Source organism: Natator depressus, chromosome 1 (genome assembly GCF_965152275.1).
Source record: "Natator depressus isolate rNatDep1 chromosome 1, rNatDep2.hap1, whole genome shotgun sequence".
NCBI lineage: Eukaryota > Metazoa > Chordata > Testudines > Cheloniidae > Natator > Natator depressus.
In genome coordinates, this window is record NC_134234.1 from 328450597 (window position 1) to 328471732 (window position 21136).

Consider the following 21136-nt stretch of genomic DNA (forward strand, 5'->3'; position numbering starts at 1 on the left):
AGTATCAGAAGGTGAAGAGGAATTAAATATACAGGGCTTGATTTTCCATCCCTTCTCATCCTGCATGGTGATTTACATTTGTGCACAGTGGATGTGAAATGCTGCCATTGGTGTGAGCCAGTGGAGGATTCAGGTTAGGCAGCAGTTTACACTCTGTAAATAACAACAACAGTGGTGAGAGAATCAGGCCCTCTTCAAAATAAAACCATGAGGTAACTAGTTTCATGCGGCTATAATTCCACCTGTTCTTCAGAAAGAGAACAGCTTGGATCTCAGCATTATTCCTTTCCCTGCAGGGCAAGAAATCCCGAGGAGGATTACAAGTAACTCCAATTGACTTCAGGAGCCCAGGGCTGTACAAAGGGTATGAACTGTCTTTTTAAACTCTACAGTCTGGGATAGTGGGAGAGCTAGTATTTTAAATTAATTAGTGGGTGCAATATCTGTTTTGTAGAAATTAATGCCAAGGGAGTATATAGAGAGAAAACTGCTTCAACGCCTTGTGAGAGAGCAAAGGGAGGGAAAGAGCTGCTTGCAGGAGACTTGAACTTACTAAATGAGTCAACCAGAAATACCTGGACCAGGGAGGGAACTTCAGCTGGTTCCTTATAAAAGCCCTGAAACAGTTCTCGAAGCGGGAGCTGACTCTGGGACGTCTGTAAGAGAGTCAGCTCTGAGCAAGGCAGAGGCAAGCCAAACCCCAGAATGGGGCACCTCCTAAGAACTGATAAAAGGACCCTGTGAACACCAGGCTCTGAGGTAAAAGCTGTGCCCTGGGATGGACTTTGGGGACTTTGAGTGATTGGATAAGCAAATGTGTAGGAGTCTGTTTAAAAGAGCCTGGAAGAGGGAGGATAAAAATCAGGGCAGTACAGAGGCACCCCAGCCAGAAAGGGGCACATGAGAGTGCCCCTCTTGTTTACATGCCTGAAAGACAGGGGGAGGATGTGAGAAAATAATTGAGATTTTCAGCAAAAAATGCTGGGAAAGCAATACATAGCAATGCAACGAAACATGATGCTACTTCCCATTAAATGCTGGAGGGAAACCAGTGGTTGGCAACAAGTAATTACTTCCAGACAGAAGTGGATTTTGACATATGCTATTTGAATTTTCAATAGTAGTTAAAAGAAAGTCTGATTGTTCTGCAACAAAACCACAAAAGCCTAAATTACACAACTCTGGCAGAATATAAATAGCATGTATCTCCACAGAAAAACACTTACTTCCTAATCAATACACTCTCTTATTAAAAAAATGTACAATTCTGAAAAACAACAAACAGACCTAGCACCTATTAGCTCTTGATATAGAAGGTGTTTTACACTCTGACATAGAAGAATTGTACTGCAGCACTGGTCCTGATTCACCCGCTGTAGCCCGTGTAATAGGATACAAAATAACACATATCCGCTCTCAGCCCATCTCTTTCACTCTCTATACACACACACACATTGTGAAGGGATGACGAGGGAGAAAAGTTTCTGTAGAATATAACAGAAAGCAATAACTTTTCTATAGGTTTTTTAACTATCTGATATAATTTAATAAAGAATTATACTGCTTCTCTGGGGTAGTTCCAGAAACTCTACAGAAAGGGCAGAATTCTTCATAAAATTCTGCAAGTTTTGAATTTTTACACAAGCCTATTCAATTTCTTTAGATCTTTAGTGGCTTCATCCCTATTAAATTCTATATGAGATTGTCATATGAAGAGGACAGACATATAGAGAGTGACAGACATACAGCCTCCTGATATATCTCACTAATACAGCCAACTTGCTTAAGTGTTTTCAGTATCAAATTGTTTACAGTAATTTGTCTATTTTTAACAAAGTCTCATGACCACTTCTGTAGGTCACTGTTTTCTGTTATCACTAAAAACATGTAAGATGAGCAGTACATTTCCTACAGGACTGAGCAACCATCATGAGCATTGCAAACCATGTGCATGCTACTTAATAAGCATTCTAATAAAACCAGGTGTATATTTTGTTTGGGTTTTATTATTTTTACCTGATACAGTGTGATCCTTTGGGTCTCTCAGTAGTTTGAGTCTTGCATGCGGGAAAATGTACTGAAGAGGCTTCCCATTTATCTGAGGAACATAAAACATGCATATCATAAAAAAATGTAAAGCATGTCCATTTTAATAACTTAAAAAAAGTCAGTCATACAAACAACGCTCCTACAAAACATATATCTGGTTGGGGGATATTTGACAATCATATCTCATCCTTGTTCAATCATTCCCCAGAGTTTTAACCCACAAATTGGGACATTTGTTAACAGGCACATGAGTGTTTGGGCATTACTTCCATATTACTAGAGTAATTTTAAGGCCAGCTTTAGTTTTTGTTTAATTTCCTAGGGACTTGAAATTGTCTACTTTGTTCTATCACATCCACTAACGGAAGCCATAAAGCAGCGTGACCGTTGATCCTTTGACCATGGGATTTGTGTAATGCATAAGGAGAGAGTTGGAATGCAAACAGGCATAAGATGAAGGTGTGGATATATGTATAAAGCTCCATGAAGTATTGCTTTGGTCTCACCAAAAATACATATTCTGAATGAATCTCTTTTCATCTTAGGCATTGCTAACATACCCCTCACCATAGTACAATAAACAAAGCACAAGTTATATAGTCAGATAGGGGCTCTTACTCTTTTTCAGTCTCATCTATAAGCACATATTTTATTTCCTCTCTTGCCTGACCCTCAGACTTCTTTTTTAATTCCATTCATTAATCCTTTAAGGTTGGTGTTTTCAAAGAAAGATGCCCAACCCCCATTGACTGTCAAGATTTAAAGTTCCTTTGAAAATGCCAGCCTAAAACTTTTAGGAATATCATTTATATGAAGATGTGTGACAGCCGCCATTTTGGCAGACAGCATGGATCTCTGGAGCTGAAAGCATGAGTCTCTACAACTTGTGCTACAGTGCTATACAGCCCCTCTAGACCAGGCATTGGGAGGGACATGAAACATACACTGACCAGAGGGTTACAGATGCTTTCTGTCTGTCCCTGCAGAAAGGGACTATGTGGAAAGACTGATGCACAACTATGCCTATGACACTTTCACCCCAATTTGTCCCCCACTTTCATCTTTCAGTGTTAGAACAGAATCCACAATCTCCCTGCCTTTTATTTTCTATGATCACCAATTGCACATGTGGAGTTTAAGACACTTCCTTGTGAGCTTAGGTATAAAAGATAGAGTTAGGAAACTATTTTGCAGCTGTCTCTCAAAATGACAAATCTGTTTGCAATGAATTTCCTGCCGGGATCACATATTCTTCTGTTAGACAAGACTTTTAAAAACAGATGATCATATCACAATGGGTCAGCATACAAGCAGTAATGTAGTTTTCAGTAGTTTATTTAATAACAATAAACTACTGGTGCCTTCTCCACGGGACCTCACTGCCTCTGATTTAATTTGCTGGTCGAGTCACAACAATCCTCTTTTGTCTTGCTTCAGTTAGTGACTATGATCAAACTGAAATTATGTGCAATGGGAGTACATCTTGATTTCTTTTGAAGATTTCTGAGGTAAATTGCTATTCTATTTTCATATTTACTCATTTATTATATCCATCTACAGCGGTCAGTGTCTACTGCCTTGAGGATATTATTGGTTCTGTTAGTATACCTCATATTAAGTATAAAGAATCTCTCTCAAATTAGTAGAATCATTTAAACTAGAAGACATTTTAAATGTGAGCCTTGTTCGTACAAATTGGAAAGGGCAAGTTTTATAGCCTACACAAATGAGTACTAGAAAGGTCCTTGATTAAAGTAGCATGTAGAGGCTTCAACAGCCATTGTACTAGATACTTTACCAACGCAGTCCCTGCCCCAAAGAGTTTATAATATAAATACACAATACACACAAGGTGGGAGGCAAAACAGAGAGGTGATGTTACATGCCTAAATTCACACAGGTCAGTAGCAGAGGTAAGAAGGAAAACTAGATCATACCTCCTATCCTAGTTTAGACTGTGCTAGCTCTACAGAATTGAACTACTGTCCCCATTGAAGTCAGTAACTAAATTACCTGTGATTTCAGTGGCTACGGTCTTGCACAAGTTACTTTATCCTGTTTTGCCTCATGAAATCAGCTGTGAAACTGGAGTTTTAAATAAAAGCTAATTAAGGGGTATCCCATGAGTTTAACAATGCACATGAGCACTACAGAACAAGTCAAAACTGACTGCAGGGACTGTATGCAGAATCTACTTACTTACATTGTCTACTGTTGCTCAAAGTAGTATGGGATTTTAATGAACACAAGTGATCCGAATCTTGGTTCTAATTAACATTATTAGCAAAATATAGCAAGTAACATTATTATTAAAATAATCAATTTGAAATCTTACAGAAGTTGGTTAACTGCAATTATATTGTCTGAATGCTACACTGAATCATTTTTATAGGTATATATCTACTGGAGTATTAAAAAAAAATAAGGTAAAATAATAGTCAAAGAAGTTCTATAAGCACATTGGGCCAGATCTTTAGCTGGGATAAATCAACATAGCTCCATTTTTATCAACAGAGTTATGTCAATTTATCACAGGTGAGGTTCAGGCCTATAAACTGCAAATTCCAATGTATTTTTTTTAATCTTCATTTTTTGGATATATAATAATCCCAAAAATATACACCACCATATTTCATGTTTCACTGACTGGCATATCAGAGAAAATAGATCGGCACTCGCATTAGTCTGTTGCTCTCTCATTACTTCCACTTCCAGACTTTTATGATCAGTGTAAAGCTTGGTAATAAATACGCTTATGAATAAAAGTATCAGAGTTTATTGGCATCCACATCTTCATAGTCTACTTTATTGTTGGTGGGAAAGAGTGCTTAAACTGAAGATTATATTAGGCTGTTAGCTGCAGAACAGTGTGTCAGAGCTGAGAGGAAAGAGGCAGAAAAATGAATGGCAAAAGATGCTGCTGAAAATAGGTAATGCTAGTGGGAATGGTTATGTCATCTCTGATCATTGGGGGTGTTTTTACATCAACCAGTCGTTCATGTGCATTTCTATAAAGTATATTCATCTATTACAAACAGACAATGTAGAACACAAACATGGTAAGATTGCCATTTGTTCACACATTCTGTTCCTGGTAATTCATTTAGGGTGAACTACATTCCACCTGCAGAAAGCCTGAATATTGGGGCTTCAGATCTGATTTGCCTCTCAGCTACTCTGGCATAAACAAGGCATGACTCCATATGCCAGTGTAAATCTGGCCAATGTGAGAGGAGATGCTGGATGTTTATACAAACGGAGTGCATGTGTGGAGGAAATCTGCACCCTCCAAACCTAGAACTAGGTCACAGGGCTGAACCTGCAGCCCCCCTGTGCCAGTCAGATGGGGTATTGGTACCAATGGATCAACACATCAGCTACAAAGACCCTTTTCACAGCATTCAAGGAGGCGCAGTCCACTCCACTCAAAATCCTCCCAGTTCACGGCTGACACTGCAGTGGCCTCCACAGTTTAATTTCACCCTTACAGTGTGCACTCCAATGCACAACCCTCGTATTTTAAGCAGACATTGGACTCGGGTCACATTTTTCAGCAGATTACTCAGCAGGCCCCCATGGTTTGTAACCCAGTGAGTTAAATACAAAACTAAGTAAGAGTGATGTGTTCCCTCCAGACCCCGTGGCACTGGTCACACATTTCATGTTATTAGTCAGCTGAAGTCTCTCTGAAGAGTGAATCATCTTTATGTTGTTAAACAGCTGGGAATGCTGGATAAATTTGCTGGGGCTCTTTTGAATTGTGACATGGGAAATCATTTTAGTTATGACGTCTTTTTTTTCCACAGTGACATATTATGCCCAGGCACTTCTCTGTATGAAAATTAGGTTTAGTGGGAGACACAAGAATCCTGAGATTCTATAGTACAGAGGACAGGACAGTTAACAGGAGTTTCTCTCCTTAGTGCTGCATATCCAGTAATTCTGCTCTGGGGGCCTCATCTAAAGTCTTTGAGAGTCTTTCCATTGAAATCAATGGGCTTTAGATCAGTCCTGTAAAGCTTCGGTGAGCTCACTTTTTAATGACATCACACCTCTTCCCTAACCTGAAAGTTTGGGCCAGATCCTGCTGCCATGATTCCCAAAGCCTGACAGTGACACATAAGCCAATGGTCTTCTTTGATGCAGTGCAGAGGTAGGAGCTCACAGTAGGAATGCTGCCATTGCAACACTCTTTGAAAGGGCACAAGTGCCATTCTGTGCAGAGCCATCTCCATTGGATAATGCAGAATGGGACCAGGATCATGGCCCCTATTTTGCTCCATCCACTTCAGGAAGGCCAGCAGCTCTAAGCATGCATAGTCTTTGTGCTCAATGAGTATAATTGTGATTAGTTCTGTTGACCCCCTCCTCTATTAAGAACCATTGCCTTCAACAGAAGTTCTGTCTGAGTCACGTGTACAGGATCAGGCCAATGGCAAACTAAAGGTCACATCAGCTTCATCTCACCGGTCAGATGTGGGAGAAGTAGCTCAGGCAGCATGCCATTTCTAGAACACCTCTTACTCCTAAGTAGAACACTAGAACATTCGGGAATGGAGATTGTTCGTAACTCTGAAGTGTTCGTATCTCTGAACAAAACATTATGGTTGTTCTTTCAAAAGTTTACAACTGAACATTGACTTAATATAACCTTTAAACTTTTCTACGCAGAAGGAGAATGAGGTTTGTAGCCATCTTAATTTAAATGAAACAAGCACAAAAAAAGTTTCCTTACCTTGTCAAATATTTTTTTAAACTTTGTCTTTATTTTTTTAGTAGTTTATGTTTAACACAGTTCTGTATTTTATTTGCTTTTTTTTTTTTGTCTCTGCTGTGCCTGATTGTGTACTTCCGGTTCCAAATGAGGTGTGGGTTTGACCAATCATTCGTAATTCTGGTGTTGTAACCCTGAGGTTTTACTGTACCTTAGGGTTTTGTCTAACCCTGCAAAAGCATCTGTCTGGGACTTTAACAGGTAAGTTAACTCTGGCCCTATCTACATTATTTTACTCTCTTTTCCCCCTCTGTGATGTGAAACCTCTGAGTGGGGATTCAGGGGCTGTATATGGCAGAAGCCACAGTATCAAGAGACTACAGAAGACCAGTCATAGGTTCTCCATGCAAACAGCCATGTGCCTCCTTTGACTTCCATAGATTTCGGAAAAGGCCTTAAACTGCTATTGTCACTTTACGAGGACCTGCCTGATGTGAAAGTTTTACCAAGGCAGAATTGGAAAGAACTCCAAGAATACAAGCTCACAAAGTCTCCTGTCCCATTCATGAGAGCAGCCCAGGTAAGAGTAAAAAATATCACTAAGTAGTCATCAGTGAGGAAATGTCAACATGTTATGTATTCTACGTCTTTCAGCATATACAATAGAGCTGGGTGATGGAAAAGATCAGTAATTGTTTGCCAAATAACGTAAAGGAAATATCTTGACCTGTAATGAAGTGGTTGCTGATGATTCATCTTATGGTGGGTTGATGATGAGATTTTAAAATTTATCGTGGCAAATTTGTCATCAGATTTCCAGGCAATTTTAAAAGAAAGAAATTCAAGGGCAATTTACCTCCAAAAAGGTGACATTTCTTGAGTCTAAATTAAGCAATAGCTATCACTATGGAACAAGCATTGCCTATTTTGTGTGTCTCATGGAGCCTGCTATCACCAATATCATAATCCCTTCACACTTGAGGGCCCATGTCAGAGCCACCATTCTTTCAGGTGAAGAAGGCTGGACATCTCTGAGCCCAGCAATTCTGCTCCAAAAGCATTGATCCAACCGTCATTTAAATCAAGATGTGTATTTCATTGCCTTCTAAAGGAGCTGGATTAGCCCATGGAGCAACATACAACAGATATTCCCCAGGGGGCTGAACTAATGGCCTTTGAAGTGCTGGAATCACATGGGAAGTGGGAGGTCAACATTTGAAATGTCTTTTGCATGGTACTACAGAGCACTGCCTCCCTTCTAATGTGACTTTGAGTGCTTAGATAACTGATTTCTCATTACTTTCTCAGATGCATTTAACATATTTATCATTTTAAGGGGTTTCAGTAAATAGATGTACTAGAAATGGGGGATCAGCTCAGACAAAATAATTTACCTGAAACATCACTCTGACCTTTAACTGAACTCCAACACCTCAGCCATTCTGCATTTTACATACAACTAAGCACAAAATGATGGGGTCTAAATTAGCTGTTACCAATCAAAGAAATCTTGGAGTAATCATGTATGGCTCTCTGGAAACATCTGCTCAATGTTCACCACTATCAGGAACCATTAGAAAAGGGATAGACAAAAAATATCACAATGCCACTGTATAAATCCATGGCATGCCACACTTTGAATACTGCATGCCATTCAGGTGGCCCCATCTCAAAAAACTATATTAGAATCAGAAAAGGTACAGAGAAGGGCAACAAAAATGATTAGGGACATGGAACAGCTTCCACATAAGGAGAGATTAAACACTGGGACCGGCCAGTTTAGAAAAGAGACGACTAAGGGGAGATATGACGGAGGTCTATAAAATCATGAAGGATGTGGAGTAAGTGAATAAGGAAATGTTATTTACCCTTCATGTAACACAAGAACCAGGGTTCACATAATGAAATTAAGAGGCAGCAGCTTAAAAATAAACATAATGAAGCACTTCTTCACACAACGCACAATCAACTTGTGGAACTTGTTGACAGGGGGATGTTGTGAAGGCCCAAACTATAACTGCATTCAAAAAAAAAAAAAGAGAGAGAAGTTCATAGAGGATAGGTCCAACAATGGCTATTAATCAAGACAGTCAGGGATGCAATCCTATGCTCTGCGTGTCCCTAAACCTCTGACTGCCAGAAGGTGGGACTGGATGAGAGGTGATGGATCACTTGACACTTGCTCTGTTCTGTTCCTTCCCTCTGAAACATCTTGTACTGGCCACTGTTGGAAGACAGGATACTGGGCTAAAAGGACCATTGGTCTGATACAGTATGGCCATGCTTATGTTTTTATTCCAGCATGAGTGAAATGCCAAAATGCAGCGAGGAAAACCATCCTCATCTTTCTGACCTGACCAGAAAGTATATGAGGAGAAAAGCCTATCCCCAAGTGATTATCACTGCAATTTTGGAGACTAGAACTTTTTATTACCGTTTGACTATCACTGATATATTAGGAGTGGGGCGGGTGGAATGTGTTTGCACATGTTTATGTTTGCATGTGTGTCCAAAATGAAAATCTGACTGCATCATTCTTTTCCTGTATTAGCCTTCGTAGCTGAGAAAAGACTTGCTGACAGAAACCATGATGGCACAAACTTTCGCTGTTCATTGTTGTTTTGGGCTTCATTTTGGGTTTATAAAGGCCAGTTCTGGAATGGGAAAGTTCTATTCTCAAATTCTCCATCCTTTACCTACTTTTCTTGCCTTAACCCATCCTTTTTCGTCTTCTCCAGTCATTATTCTGTGGCTTTTTACAGGCTGCCTACTCTTTTACTCCCCTCTCTCTCCTCCCTGCCCCCACACTCTTTAGCTGGTCCTCCCTCTCCCAGAGCACAAAGTAACCTCCTCCTTCAAATTGCTTCTTCAAAACTCATTGCATTTGCCTTGCTGTGCACCCATAAGCAACGCTGGTGCTATTAGTGCCAGCTTTGGCAACCTAATAATTAAAACAGAGACAGAGAGAGAACTAACAACAAATACAGGAAACAATAGGACTTTCTCCAGGACAACAGTTCTTTCCATTGCTGTGGCTCTATTCCCTTCCCATATTTTCCTATTGTTTCTACCTCCTCCTTTTCCTATCTTCTCAACCTTCATGATCTGTTCTCTTGCCTATGTGCTTTTCTAAATTATCTGTGTACTAAACTCCATGATGTATCCAAAGCCCATTGAAGTTAATGGGAGGATTTCTTTTGAATTCAACAGGCTTTGGATCAGGAATTAACCTGCTATCATCACTTTTAAGAGCAGCTGCCTGCTAGGGGCCTGTCTTCTTACACCTAGCACACTTTTTGGAGCTATATAAATAATGCATGATAAACAATAGTAAGAGGAGCTTGGACCTTGTGTTTGGCTGAAGTTTCTAGTCCACTGGCAGAGACTCAACAGGCTGCTGCTGCAGAGAGTGGGACTGGAGGGATCAATGAGAGAAATCAAGGTGATGCTGTCGGTCAAATACTCAGTGGATTTAAACAGTACATTTGCCATCGTCAGGTAAGCAGCCCAGATTTCTGTACTGGGAGACACTAGCTGTTATGATCCTAAGCTGCACTGTAATTTCATTATATTTAAGAATGTTAAGTAACACCAGGAATGTTGCTGTGGAAACTGATGTACTGTAATATTACTAGAATAGTATCAGATTAATCCACTGTGCCATATCATAACAAATCCATGGCAACTGATGACTTTTAGGATGACACTAGACTGCACAAAATTCCTGCTCCAAAAGCACCGGGCTGTGCTAAAGGGGAATCTCTGTTAGCTGTTAGTTATGTGATTCCATGCAGTAAAAGTCACACATAGACACAAAGCAGGACACTTACAGCATTTTAGTATGGTAGGTGGGATTGTAAAATATTTGCATTTTTTTTAAGATAGAAAGAAGAGAATGAGGATTTGTACTGGATGAGTGAAGCCAGAAGTGAAAATCAGACTCTTAAAAATGTCAAGTTAGGCAGCTGAAGTCACTAGCCATTTTTTGAAAATCTTGGCCTGAATTTAAATTGATAAAAGAGAGAAATGGCAGCCAAATGTTACCAAAGCAAAGAAATAATCTACCTAGCACTTATTGTAAAAAAGAGAGTTCCACAAACATTCACACCACTTTAAAACTGAATTCTCTTTAGCTGTCGTTGCACTTTTCTTCCTTTTCTCTTCCCATGAATATTTGTCCAATGAGATTCTATTTGTGTGACTGCTTGCAGAAGGCATCTAGGACCGAAGATCTCTGAGAAACACTTCACGTGCTACAGGATGCAGAGTTGTAGAGGCAACAGGTGATCCCCTCCTGCATCAGTATTGAAACAATGTCCCAGCAGGGGATAATGGGTAAAGGAGTTTGAAACAGGAGGAGGAGCTCTCTCCACACACCAGCCTAGATGGAGAGAGGGCCAGGGGTGATGGAACCAGGGGCCAGGTGTGAGGGGGGAAGGACTAGTGTCCATGCAATACATGTATTGTGGGGGCTCTGCCCCCAAGTAAACTTGCACATGCTCAGGGTGGGCAGTGGGGTGGCAGAGGTGAGAGTGGGACCCAGAGGAGCTGGAGTGCACTGTGGGGGTAGGGATGTGGCTGGGGAGCAGGATCCCCAAATGGCTGGAATAGACTGGAGGGGGGGAGATAGGAACCCCTGGCTCCTTTTTCCCAGACTGGAGCCAGCAGCTTCCCCACCAGCCAAGTCTCAGTGCCTCCACTCACTCCCCACATCCTATCCCTCTGCTCCCCACATTTGCAGGGAGCTTTCACTCCCTCTGTAGAGAGCTGTGGGAGTGCTTTCCTCCTGTAAATCAGTGAGAGGCGGGGGTACTCTCCTTGTGCTTTAGCTCCCTATTGCATCATAGAATCATAGAAGTATAGCACTGGAAGGGACCACAATTGGTCACCTAGTCCAGTCCTGTGCATTTAAGGCAGGATCATGTAATAACTAGACCATTTATGACAGGTGTTTGTCTAATCTGTTCTTAAAAATCTCCAATGATGGAGATTCCACAACCTCCCTAGGCAATTTGTTACAGTTCTTAACTAGCCTGACAGGAAGTTTTTCCTAATGTCCAACCTAAACCACCCTTTATTTAAGACCATTGCTTCTTGTCCTATCCTCAGAGATTAAGTAGGACAAAGGTTTCACACTCCCTTTGTAACAGCCTTTTATGTACTTGAAAACTGTTATATCCCCCCTCTGTCTTCTCTTCTTCAGACTAAACAAACCCAATTTTTTCAATCTTCCCTCACAGATCCTGTGTTCTAGACCTTTCATCATTTTTGAGGCTCTCCTCTGGATTGTCTCCACATTTATCCACATCTTTCCTAAAATGTGGCACCCAGAACTGGATCCAGTACTCAAACTGAGGCCTTATCAGTGCAGAGTAGAGTGGAAGAATTACTACTCATTTCTTGCTTACAACACTCCCGCATACAACCGAGAATGATGTTTGCTTTTGTGTGTGTGTTTGGCAACAGTGTCACACTCTTGACTCATATTTAGCTTGTGATCCACTATAACTCCAAGATCCATTTTTGCAGTACTCCTTCCTAGGCAGTCATTTTCATTTTTCTATGCATGAACGTTCCTTCCTAAGTGGGCTACTTTGCATTTGTCCATATTGAATTTTATCCTGTTTACTTCAGACCATTTCTCCAGGTTGCCCAGATCATTTTGAATTTTAATCCTATCCTCCAAAGCACTTGCAACCCCTCCCAGCTTGGTATCACCCGCAAACTTTAAAAGTGTACTTTCTATGCCATTATCTAGATTATTGATGATGTTGAACAGAACCAGATCCAGGACCAATCCCTGCAGAATCTGACTTGATAATTATCCTTCCTTTAATCTCTGGTTAAGGGACAGCATGTTGATGAAGGTGCCTTGTAGAGCTGGTCAGAATTTTGGGGGGAAGAAGAGGTACATAGCTCTACAGAAAATTTTGACAGAAACTAAAATCTCATTTTCATCTAAATTTTTAGCAGAAAATTTCAATTTTCCATTATAAACTGAAAACACAAATATTTTTCAGAGTAGCAGCCATGTTAGTCTGTATTCGTAAAAAGAAGAGGAGTACCTGTGGCACCTTAGAAATTTATTTGAGCATAAGCTTTTGTTAGTCTCTAAGGTGCCACAAGTACTCCTTTTCTTTTTACAAATATTTTTGGCCATTTTTTTTTCTTTTTACTTTTTTTTAAAGGCATTTTCCACCAAAAAATTCCAAAATAAAATTTTGACAATTTTTGGACCAGCTCTAGTATCCTGTATCTTATATGAGATGAAAAACCAAGGATAAGATTATGGAGGGGGTGGTATGATGAGATTGCTTACAATGGGATATGGCCCATCCACAACTCCTATTAGCTAATATCTCCAACAACTGGAGATGGGACACTAGATGGGAGGACTTATTGTTAAACAGATAATTGTTTCCCAAGTGTCTGGCTTTGGCTCTCACCCACCTGCTCAGGGTCTAACTGATCACCATTTTTGGGATTGGGACAGAATTTTCCCCCAGGTCAGATTGGCAGAGACCCTGGGTTTTTTTCATCTTCCTCAGCAGTGTAGGGAGTGGACCACTTGCTGGTTTGAACTAGAGTAAACAGTGGATTCTCTGTAATTAAAGTCTTTTAAATCAAGATTTGAAGACTTCAGTAACTCAGCCAGAGGTTATGGGTCTATTACAGGAGTGGGTGGGTGAGATTCTGTGGCCTGTGATGTGCAGGAGGTCAGACTAGATGATCATGATGGTCCCATCTGGCTTTAGACTTTATGAGACCTGGCCACTGTTGCGATTAACAACCCTATGGGACTTTTGAAAAGTATAAACGCTATAGGATTTTAAACATTGGGCATATCTTCCACCCTTGCCTATGAAGGAGAGTCCAATATAATGTTAACTCTTGTCCTGGACAGAAACAATTCTACAAATGTGTGTGTGTGTGTGACAGAGGGAATCTAAATTGACATTGGGATGCTGCAATCGCCAAACAGAGTCATATATATTCCAAAATAACCCATGTTTCTCAATGGGATTATAGGAGACAGGTATATATTTTGGTCAATGCTATTTACAGATCTGGAGCCTCTAAAATTCCAATTGTCCTGCAGCAGATCTGGCCTGCAGGGTGAATTCTACTGAATAACATTAATGTCCTATAAAAAAGACCCTTTCTTCCAGCAGAACAGGTGAAATTTTAAGGCTTCAGCAAAATGTAGTCTGGACTGGGCAAACTCAAGGCTAGAGAATAGGCAAAAGAGAAAAACATATATAGTGTCCTTTATTTATATGAAGTGATTGAATTAATACCTAAATTTACTCATGAAGAGCCATTCTGCCATCAAACTGCACCTAAAACTCTCACTGACCTAGACAGGAGTTCTGTAGGTGGGAGGATAGCAGAACATGCCCTTTAAACATTATCTAAGGAATTAACAGTGGCATATTAACTCATGTGTTAATTTGTATGTGGTTAGTTTGTTTGTAATTCTGCCTTCATCTGCACCCATGTCACACCACTGGAGCCAGGATAGAATCTGAATAAGTGTGTATGAGAGTCAAAGTAGCAAGTGAAACATATAGGGATCTACTGATGACATGTTTAAACCTCAGTGATGCTAATGGGATATATGAAGGCGAACTAGACCGCAAAGTGAGCAAGTTTAAAACACTTTGATCAATGTGTTTTTCTTATATCTCAGTATAATGAACAGGCCAAATTCTTACTTGTTACCTGTGTGCAATCCCATGGATTTGTTCAGTGATTCATCATTGATCTACAGGGATTACACACATGTAACATAACAGAATTCAGTTCCATTCATAACAACACCTCAAAGTAAATCCAGCCCTGTTCCTAAGAACATTAAAAAGCAGAGTCTTAAATCAGGTTGGATTAAAGTCAATGTCCAAAGTAAAATTGGACTAGACTGAATCATTCTGTGTGGGTGTATCCTCTGCCTATGTAATTCCAGGTGAGCAGGTTAATTCTACCCAAAAACTATTTAAGGACAAAACTAATCCTAAAGAATAGGGATCATAAATAATACTGATGGTCTCCTAAGCTGCTTAAAAATGTAGCTGGATTTTGATAAATCTAGTGGTCCACATGTTACAGGATAGTATGATTTAACAAGCTTTCTACAGAATATCCACAAAACTATAGACACATCTTACTTGATCTTGATGTTGACTTGGTGGTCTGGAGTGGGACAACTTCTCTTGCAGTTTTCTGTCAAAGCCATGTCCATTCTCCAGACGAGACTCCCTGGGCTTGTCAAACCAATCTGTCTCTTCACGGCGGAGGTGATAGGCTTTGAAAACCAAGGACATGTCAAATGTTCTGACTCAGAGCGGAGAGAAGGGCAACAGTTTGGCACACACAGCAAACATGCACAGTGGTTATTAATTGGCCATGCAGCTCAAGCAAATTTACAGGCAAAGCTGAAGACAGACTAACTCAAGTAAAATTAAGTAGTAAGTGGCAGAGGAGACAAGAATGAGATCCCATCTGTGTTATAAGTGACTATGGATATTTAATATCAAGAAAAAAACAAACAAGTATTGAGTGCCATAACCATTTCCTCTGTCTGGGTGCTTAGAAATATACTGCAGATTTCACACATTTCTGAGGGTTTGTCAACACTTAAAATGCTACAAAGACACAACTGTGCTGTTGCAGCTGCCCCACTGTAGTGCTTCAGTGTAGACACTACCTACGCTGAAAGGAGGGGTTCTCCCATTGGAGTAGATAATCCACCTCCCTGAGAGGAGGTAGCTAGGTCGAAAGAAGAATTGTTCTGTCAATTTAGCTCTGTCTACACAGGGATTTTACATAGTTAAACCAATCTAATTTTCTAATGTATATCAGGCCTGAGATGTAGCTGAACTTTTATGAATCAGTAGTTATAGCAGTGACTCCTTAACAGACTCTGCATCAAAGGACATCTGTATGTTCAAGTTTCTTCGGAGAGCCCCTGCAAACTGTTCTATGAAAATGGAGTCTGCTTAACTAAAGCATTGTTCATCCCAAAACACAGACTGAAGAAGAAGAAAAGCTCATTTTATAACATGGTGGAAAAATGCTGCAGGAATTCTCATTTTAAATCCCATTGACTGGGTCTTGCTGTACATCTTCGTTTATACATTATGAACGTTTCTTGTACACAGAATTCCAATCAGGTTTTATAGTGTGCAAGGAAAGCAGGATGGAACCCTACTGGCCTGATTCTCCTCCCATTTAAACCAGTTTTACACTGGTGTAAACCCATTAGGCAAGAATCTCAGCCGGTGTAAATGAGCATTGCCTCACTGAAGTCAAATGAGCTATGATGACTGATTTCGCCAGTTCCTTCTGATTTGCACCAGTGTGAGATCACGAGCTATAAGTTAAATACTATTTTTATTATACAACATACAGATTTTCTTCTGCATGCACACATATCAATACAAAACAAGATAAACTGTAGCTAAGTAGAATCCCATGGAACATCTGAATTTCATGTTATAATAATCATTATAAATTTAGCATTGGAAAAAGACATTATTATTTTAGCAAAATCACCAGGAAATTACAAAACTAAAATAAGGTCAGCTGTCGCTATAGTAACAAGAGTAAATGCAGTTGTTCAATCCCACAAAAAGAAATTAAAAATGCAAAACATTAGTGTGTTTTTTTCTGTTTCTAATTCTTTAGTAAATATGACCTGAATGGCTCACAGAAGTTTGAAAAAAAAAACAAAAAAACATTGCAACATTTTAGTATAACAGAAAGTTATAAAGGTGTGTTATTTCCCAAACACAAAAGGGAAAGGCTAGCTATATAGAAATGGATCTTTTAAGGCACATTATATATGAGGTTAAAAACAATATAAACACATTTTGAAATACTTTTTCCATTAAGGTCTTTAGGACAATGTATTTTGGGACAAATATTACGAGGTCAATTTTTATCCTGTATGTGCACAGATCCCTATTGTTAAACTGTTTGATAACATTATTTATCCAGTAGACCAGCATGGATACAATAAAATGAGATATCAAATGTTGATGTTTGTCCAGATAGTGATTAACTGCTTCTAATAAACCATTGTCATCTATTATGTAAATATTCCATAGTTTGCAGATTTGCTGCAAATGACTGATTGACTGCATTTACCAGGCTGCCCTATAACTCAGCTCATAATGAAACTCCCGATCAAATTTTCTGCTTAAAAACCAAACGCCCTGTTCTGATCCAAGATACTAATTCTGAATACCACCATCTGTTTCATCATCTAATCAGGAGAAACCCTGAAACAGAGTCTCTCTCTGTCTCACACAGTTAAAATAATCTTTGCTGGCCTTCTCCCTTCAGAGAGTTAGCGTGCTTGTGGAATTCCCTATGAAGGCTTATGGATCAAGCTGTGTTTCTGTCAAAGGTGTCATGAATTCTGTGATTTTTTTCAAGTTTAAAGGAAACTATTGTGAACTTTTTGTTTGATTATTTGGGTATTTTGCATGCAGTTGGGTGGGTTGACTGGAGTTGGGAATTTCACTGACAATCTTGAGAGCAGCCATTTTAAACCCTCGGCTGCATAAGAAGTTATGGCCCTGATCCTGTGACAGAGAGCACGCAGGCTGACTACTGCACCTGTACAGAGTCCAACTGAAGTCAATGGGGCCCTATGCTGGTAAAGCAGCCCCTCTCCCACACTGCTAATTGCACGATCAGTCCTTATATAAGAGTGACCTCAGTAAAACCAACGTGGCATCAAAAATATTAGATCACTTAATGGTTAGTAACTACTTTAACTTCTGCAGTTTCTTCCTCTCCCAGGATATTTTCTGTTAGTGGCTTGAAAAAATAAAAAAACTGAGATTCATGATGGGCTTATAAAAAACAGCAGTGGCAGCATGGCGGTGTCTACAGAGACAAGGCGTTTTATGGCCTATGTGTAACAAAGCATGTCAGCTTGCGTCCACCTACACAAACCCAGAACCTTCAGGACCACAAGCCTCCTGTATTTGTAGCCGCTAAGCAGAAGTCCTTTATCCTCAGTGGGGAAAATGAGTAGGAGGAGACAAGATGATATGCTCTAAACCAGCGGGGCATGGTAAAGACTCAGTGTTCATCTCAGACTTCTGGAATTTCCTCATATCTGAGTGGTAGGTTTTCCAAATTTACCATAGGATTAACACTAATAGCCTCATATTTAAATGGGGGGAAATCTCGCTGAGAAGGGAACCATTAGGATTTAAATTCTCAGAGGTAACCAATAGGGACTACTCATGTTAATAAAATTAAACAATGTTTGCAGGATTGGAGCCCTAATATTTTCATACATATTCAATAATCTATGGGATATAATCAATGTCTGGCAGCTTTGGGCCAAAAAATCTAAGGTTTTACAGAGATCAGGACAATGATTTTATGTTTTATGGAGGTCAGGATGTAACATTTCTTGGCTACTCATTGTAAATTAACTTTACCTGATCAAAACATTTGCAATTGTACTACAAATTAGGAAACTTCCATGAGCTCTTTAGCAAGAACACAAATGCTCTATGACACAAGCATATATAGATGGTCTGTTTAGATGTAACATAGTTAGTTCACGGTCTACAAAGCAGCGTAGGAATTATTCGTAATTTAAAAATTTATAAAGAAGGGAGTTTCCAACACATTATGGGGTATGTGAGAGGAAATAATTTGATCACAATAATGCAGTTTTAGCTAACTTAGGGCCAAGATTTGAAAAAAAAAAAGTTTAAAATTAGACTTCTAAATTCATAGCTAGGCACCTAAAGAAGTAACCTGATTTTTGGAAGTTCTAAGCACCCACTGATTTCAATGCCAGCTGTTGGGTGCTTTGCACTTTTGAAAACTATAATACTTATTTAGCTGCCTAAGTATGAAGTCTGGATTTCCACTTTATGTGCCCAATTATTTTTTTTAAATAAAAAAACCTTGTGGTTTATGTGGTTTATGACCTTGTGGTTTATGATTTATTACAATGTGTAAAAATAGCATTACTTTTAAATATATTTGCATATATTACTCATACAAATGTCTGGGCTCAGAAATTGCATTTCTACTCCTATCTGCTACTTGCTATTGTACAGGCATTCCATAAGACTAACAGAACCTCAGACAGACCTCTCTCTTTTTAGGGAGCAAAGATATTTTAAAATCCGTATTCCATATTACTTGTACTGAAAAATTGCCTCTAGCAGAAGAAATGGCAGCTTTCTTTGACTAAAAAAAAAAAGTCATTTTTACAACTCTGATTAGGACTGACTGACGAATTGAAATCACATCCATGCAAAGAGACAGATTTCAAAAAAATACAAAGTGAGTTCTTTTATATTGGAACCGGTTTCCCTCAGAAGATATGTTGTAATACTCCGAAGTAACTGTCCAAAACACCACACTCTGGGCTTGTTTAGATGAAGACTTCGGGTATGCCTACACAACCCTGAGCCAAATAGGTAGGTAGACCTATATTTTAGGTGTAGACAAGGGTTAAGTGAGCAGCAACCTGGGTGTAAATCTACAGTGCATTAACATGCTGCACACTAGCTGGCAGTGTGGACTCTGCTACCGCACACTAAAAGTTCCACACTGAAAGTTCCCTCATACACATTGACCTGCTTTCATTTCAAAGTGGAGTAGATCAAAGCGCACTAGCAAATTGTTAGTGAATAACAGAAGGGTCCACGTGGACAGTTAGTGTGCGGCGTACTCATTGCATTGTTGATTTACAGCAGAGCTTGCTGCACAATAACTCTTCTCTGACAACCCTTCTGACTGCACCACAGAGTGTGCTTGTATGGGGTTTTAGACATTCCTATACAACAGTGTTTCCCAAACTTGGGATGCTGCTTGTTCAGGGAAAGCCCCTGGTGGGCTGGGCTGGTTTGTTTACCTGCCGCATCCGCAGGTTCGGCCCAACGCGGCTCCCACTGGCCGCGGTTCACTGTGCCCGGCCAATAGGGGCTGCGGGAAGTGGTGGCCAGTATGTGCCCTCGGCCCGCGCCGCTTCCTGCAGCCCCCATTGGCCAGGCACAGCGAACTGTGGCCAGTGGGAGCCGCGATCGGCCGAACCTGCGGACGCGGCAGGTAAACAAACTGGCCCGGCCCACCAAGGGCTTTCCCTGAACAAGGGGCGACCCAAGTTTGGGAAACACTGCTATACAACACTGCATCACTGTTCAAAGGAAAGAGTCTCCTTCCACTCTTTACTTTATGTCCAAGTTGTATGGATTTCCCCACGTCCACCAAGTCATTTGGTTCTCGTTGGTACCCCATAAGTCCCATTCATATTTTCACCTAATATCACACGCAGACTTATTCCTATATTTTCCGCATCCAATCAGAGCATCTGCCCGTTTCTTCACTAGCTTCCTCTCAAGTCCCATATAAAGTTCGTGCTTTACCACCACTGTGGCCCTCAGACAACTCTGTCATTACCAGCATCTTTGTCCTCACCTCCTCCTATTACTCTTCGTGGTGCCTAGGCCGTACCCTCCCTGCCCTCCTCAATGCCCTCTGTGTCCTTCTCAAATTCTCTTCTTTATGCGTTCTCTCCTCGGTGTCCCTTAGACTCAGAACTCCCATCTCCTCCTCCAACACCAGCTTCCAACACATTTCTTCCACAGAGAGGACAATCCACCAAAGAGAAGAACTTTGCCACTGACTTTGAGGGGTGTGGGATTGGGTTGATCCATCTGCTTTGGAACTCCTTCAAGCCATGTGGAACACCAAGCACTCAAAAATAAAATCATCATTAACACTCCTGCCTGTGAATGTGTTCCCTTACTGTGCAGGAATAATACATAAGCTGCACAGGAAGTCTGATGGCTACATATGATTCCAGAGGGCAACAGATCCAGAAGTGTCAAGCACCAGTAAGCTAGAAAGTGTCTTCAATAAAAAGAATGGTAGAGAGCCACCTGTTTAACGAGACTTATTTTTTGATTGCCTCCAGAGTGGGGTAACCAGATCTTGAATGTGAAAAGCCAGGGCACCTGTCATGGGGGAGAAAATGGTTGTAAAGGGGATGGGTTTGGTGAGAATTAAATAGAAGCCCACTACCTCCTTTCCTCTGCCAGGACACTGCTCCTGTTCCTTCCTAGCCACCTTATGGTTTTGATTCTCTGGGCCAAGAAGGCTGGGTCAAGGACTTGAGTGACAGGGCTACTGGACAGCTTTAGGAACAGGAGAAGAGGAGCAGCTGGGTGTCATCATGTGGCAGGCTGGTTGGGGGTGGGGTGGTCCTGGTGGTGCACATGCACTTGAGCTAGCTGGCTTTCTATTTAATAATAAGTTCTCCAGCTCCATTGTCTGACAGCTCCTAGTGCTGGCCAATCTGCAAGGCTTTATGAGAATTGGGACAAAGCAAAG

At 40.4% G+C, this 21136-nt stretch overlaps 1 protein-coding gene across 6 annotated transcripts in view; it reads right to left on the minus strand.

Annotated features, from left to right (window-relative positions):
- Positions 1-21136, minus strand: part of PCLO (piccolo presynaptic cytomatrix protein) — a 522276-nt gene that overhangs the window by 183230 nt on the left and 317910 nt on the right. For all 6 annotated transcript variants that reach the window (XM_074942561.1, XM_074942563.1, XM_074942562.1 and 3 more), the window contains exons 8-9: positions 14929-15065; positions 2017-2098 (exon numbers count right to left, since the gene is read on the minus strand). In XM_074942561.1, coding sequence (XP_074798662.1) covers positions 2017-2098; positions 14929-15065 — 219 coding nt within the window. The remainder of the gene's footprint in view (positions 1-2016; positions 2099-14928; positions 15066-21136) is intronic.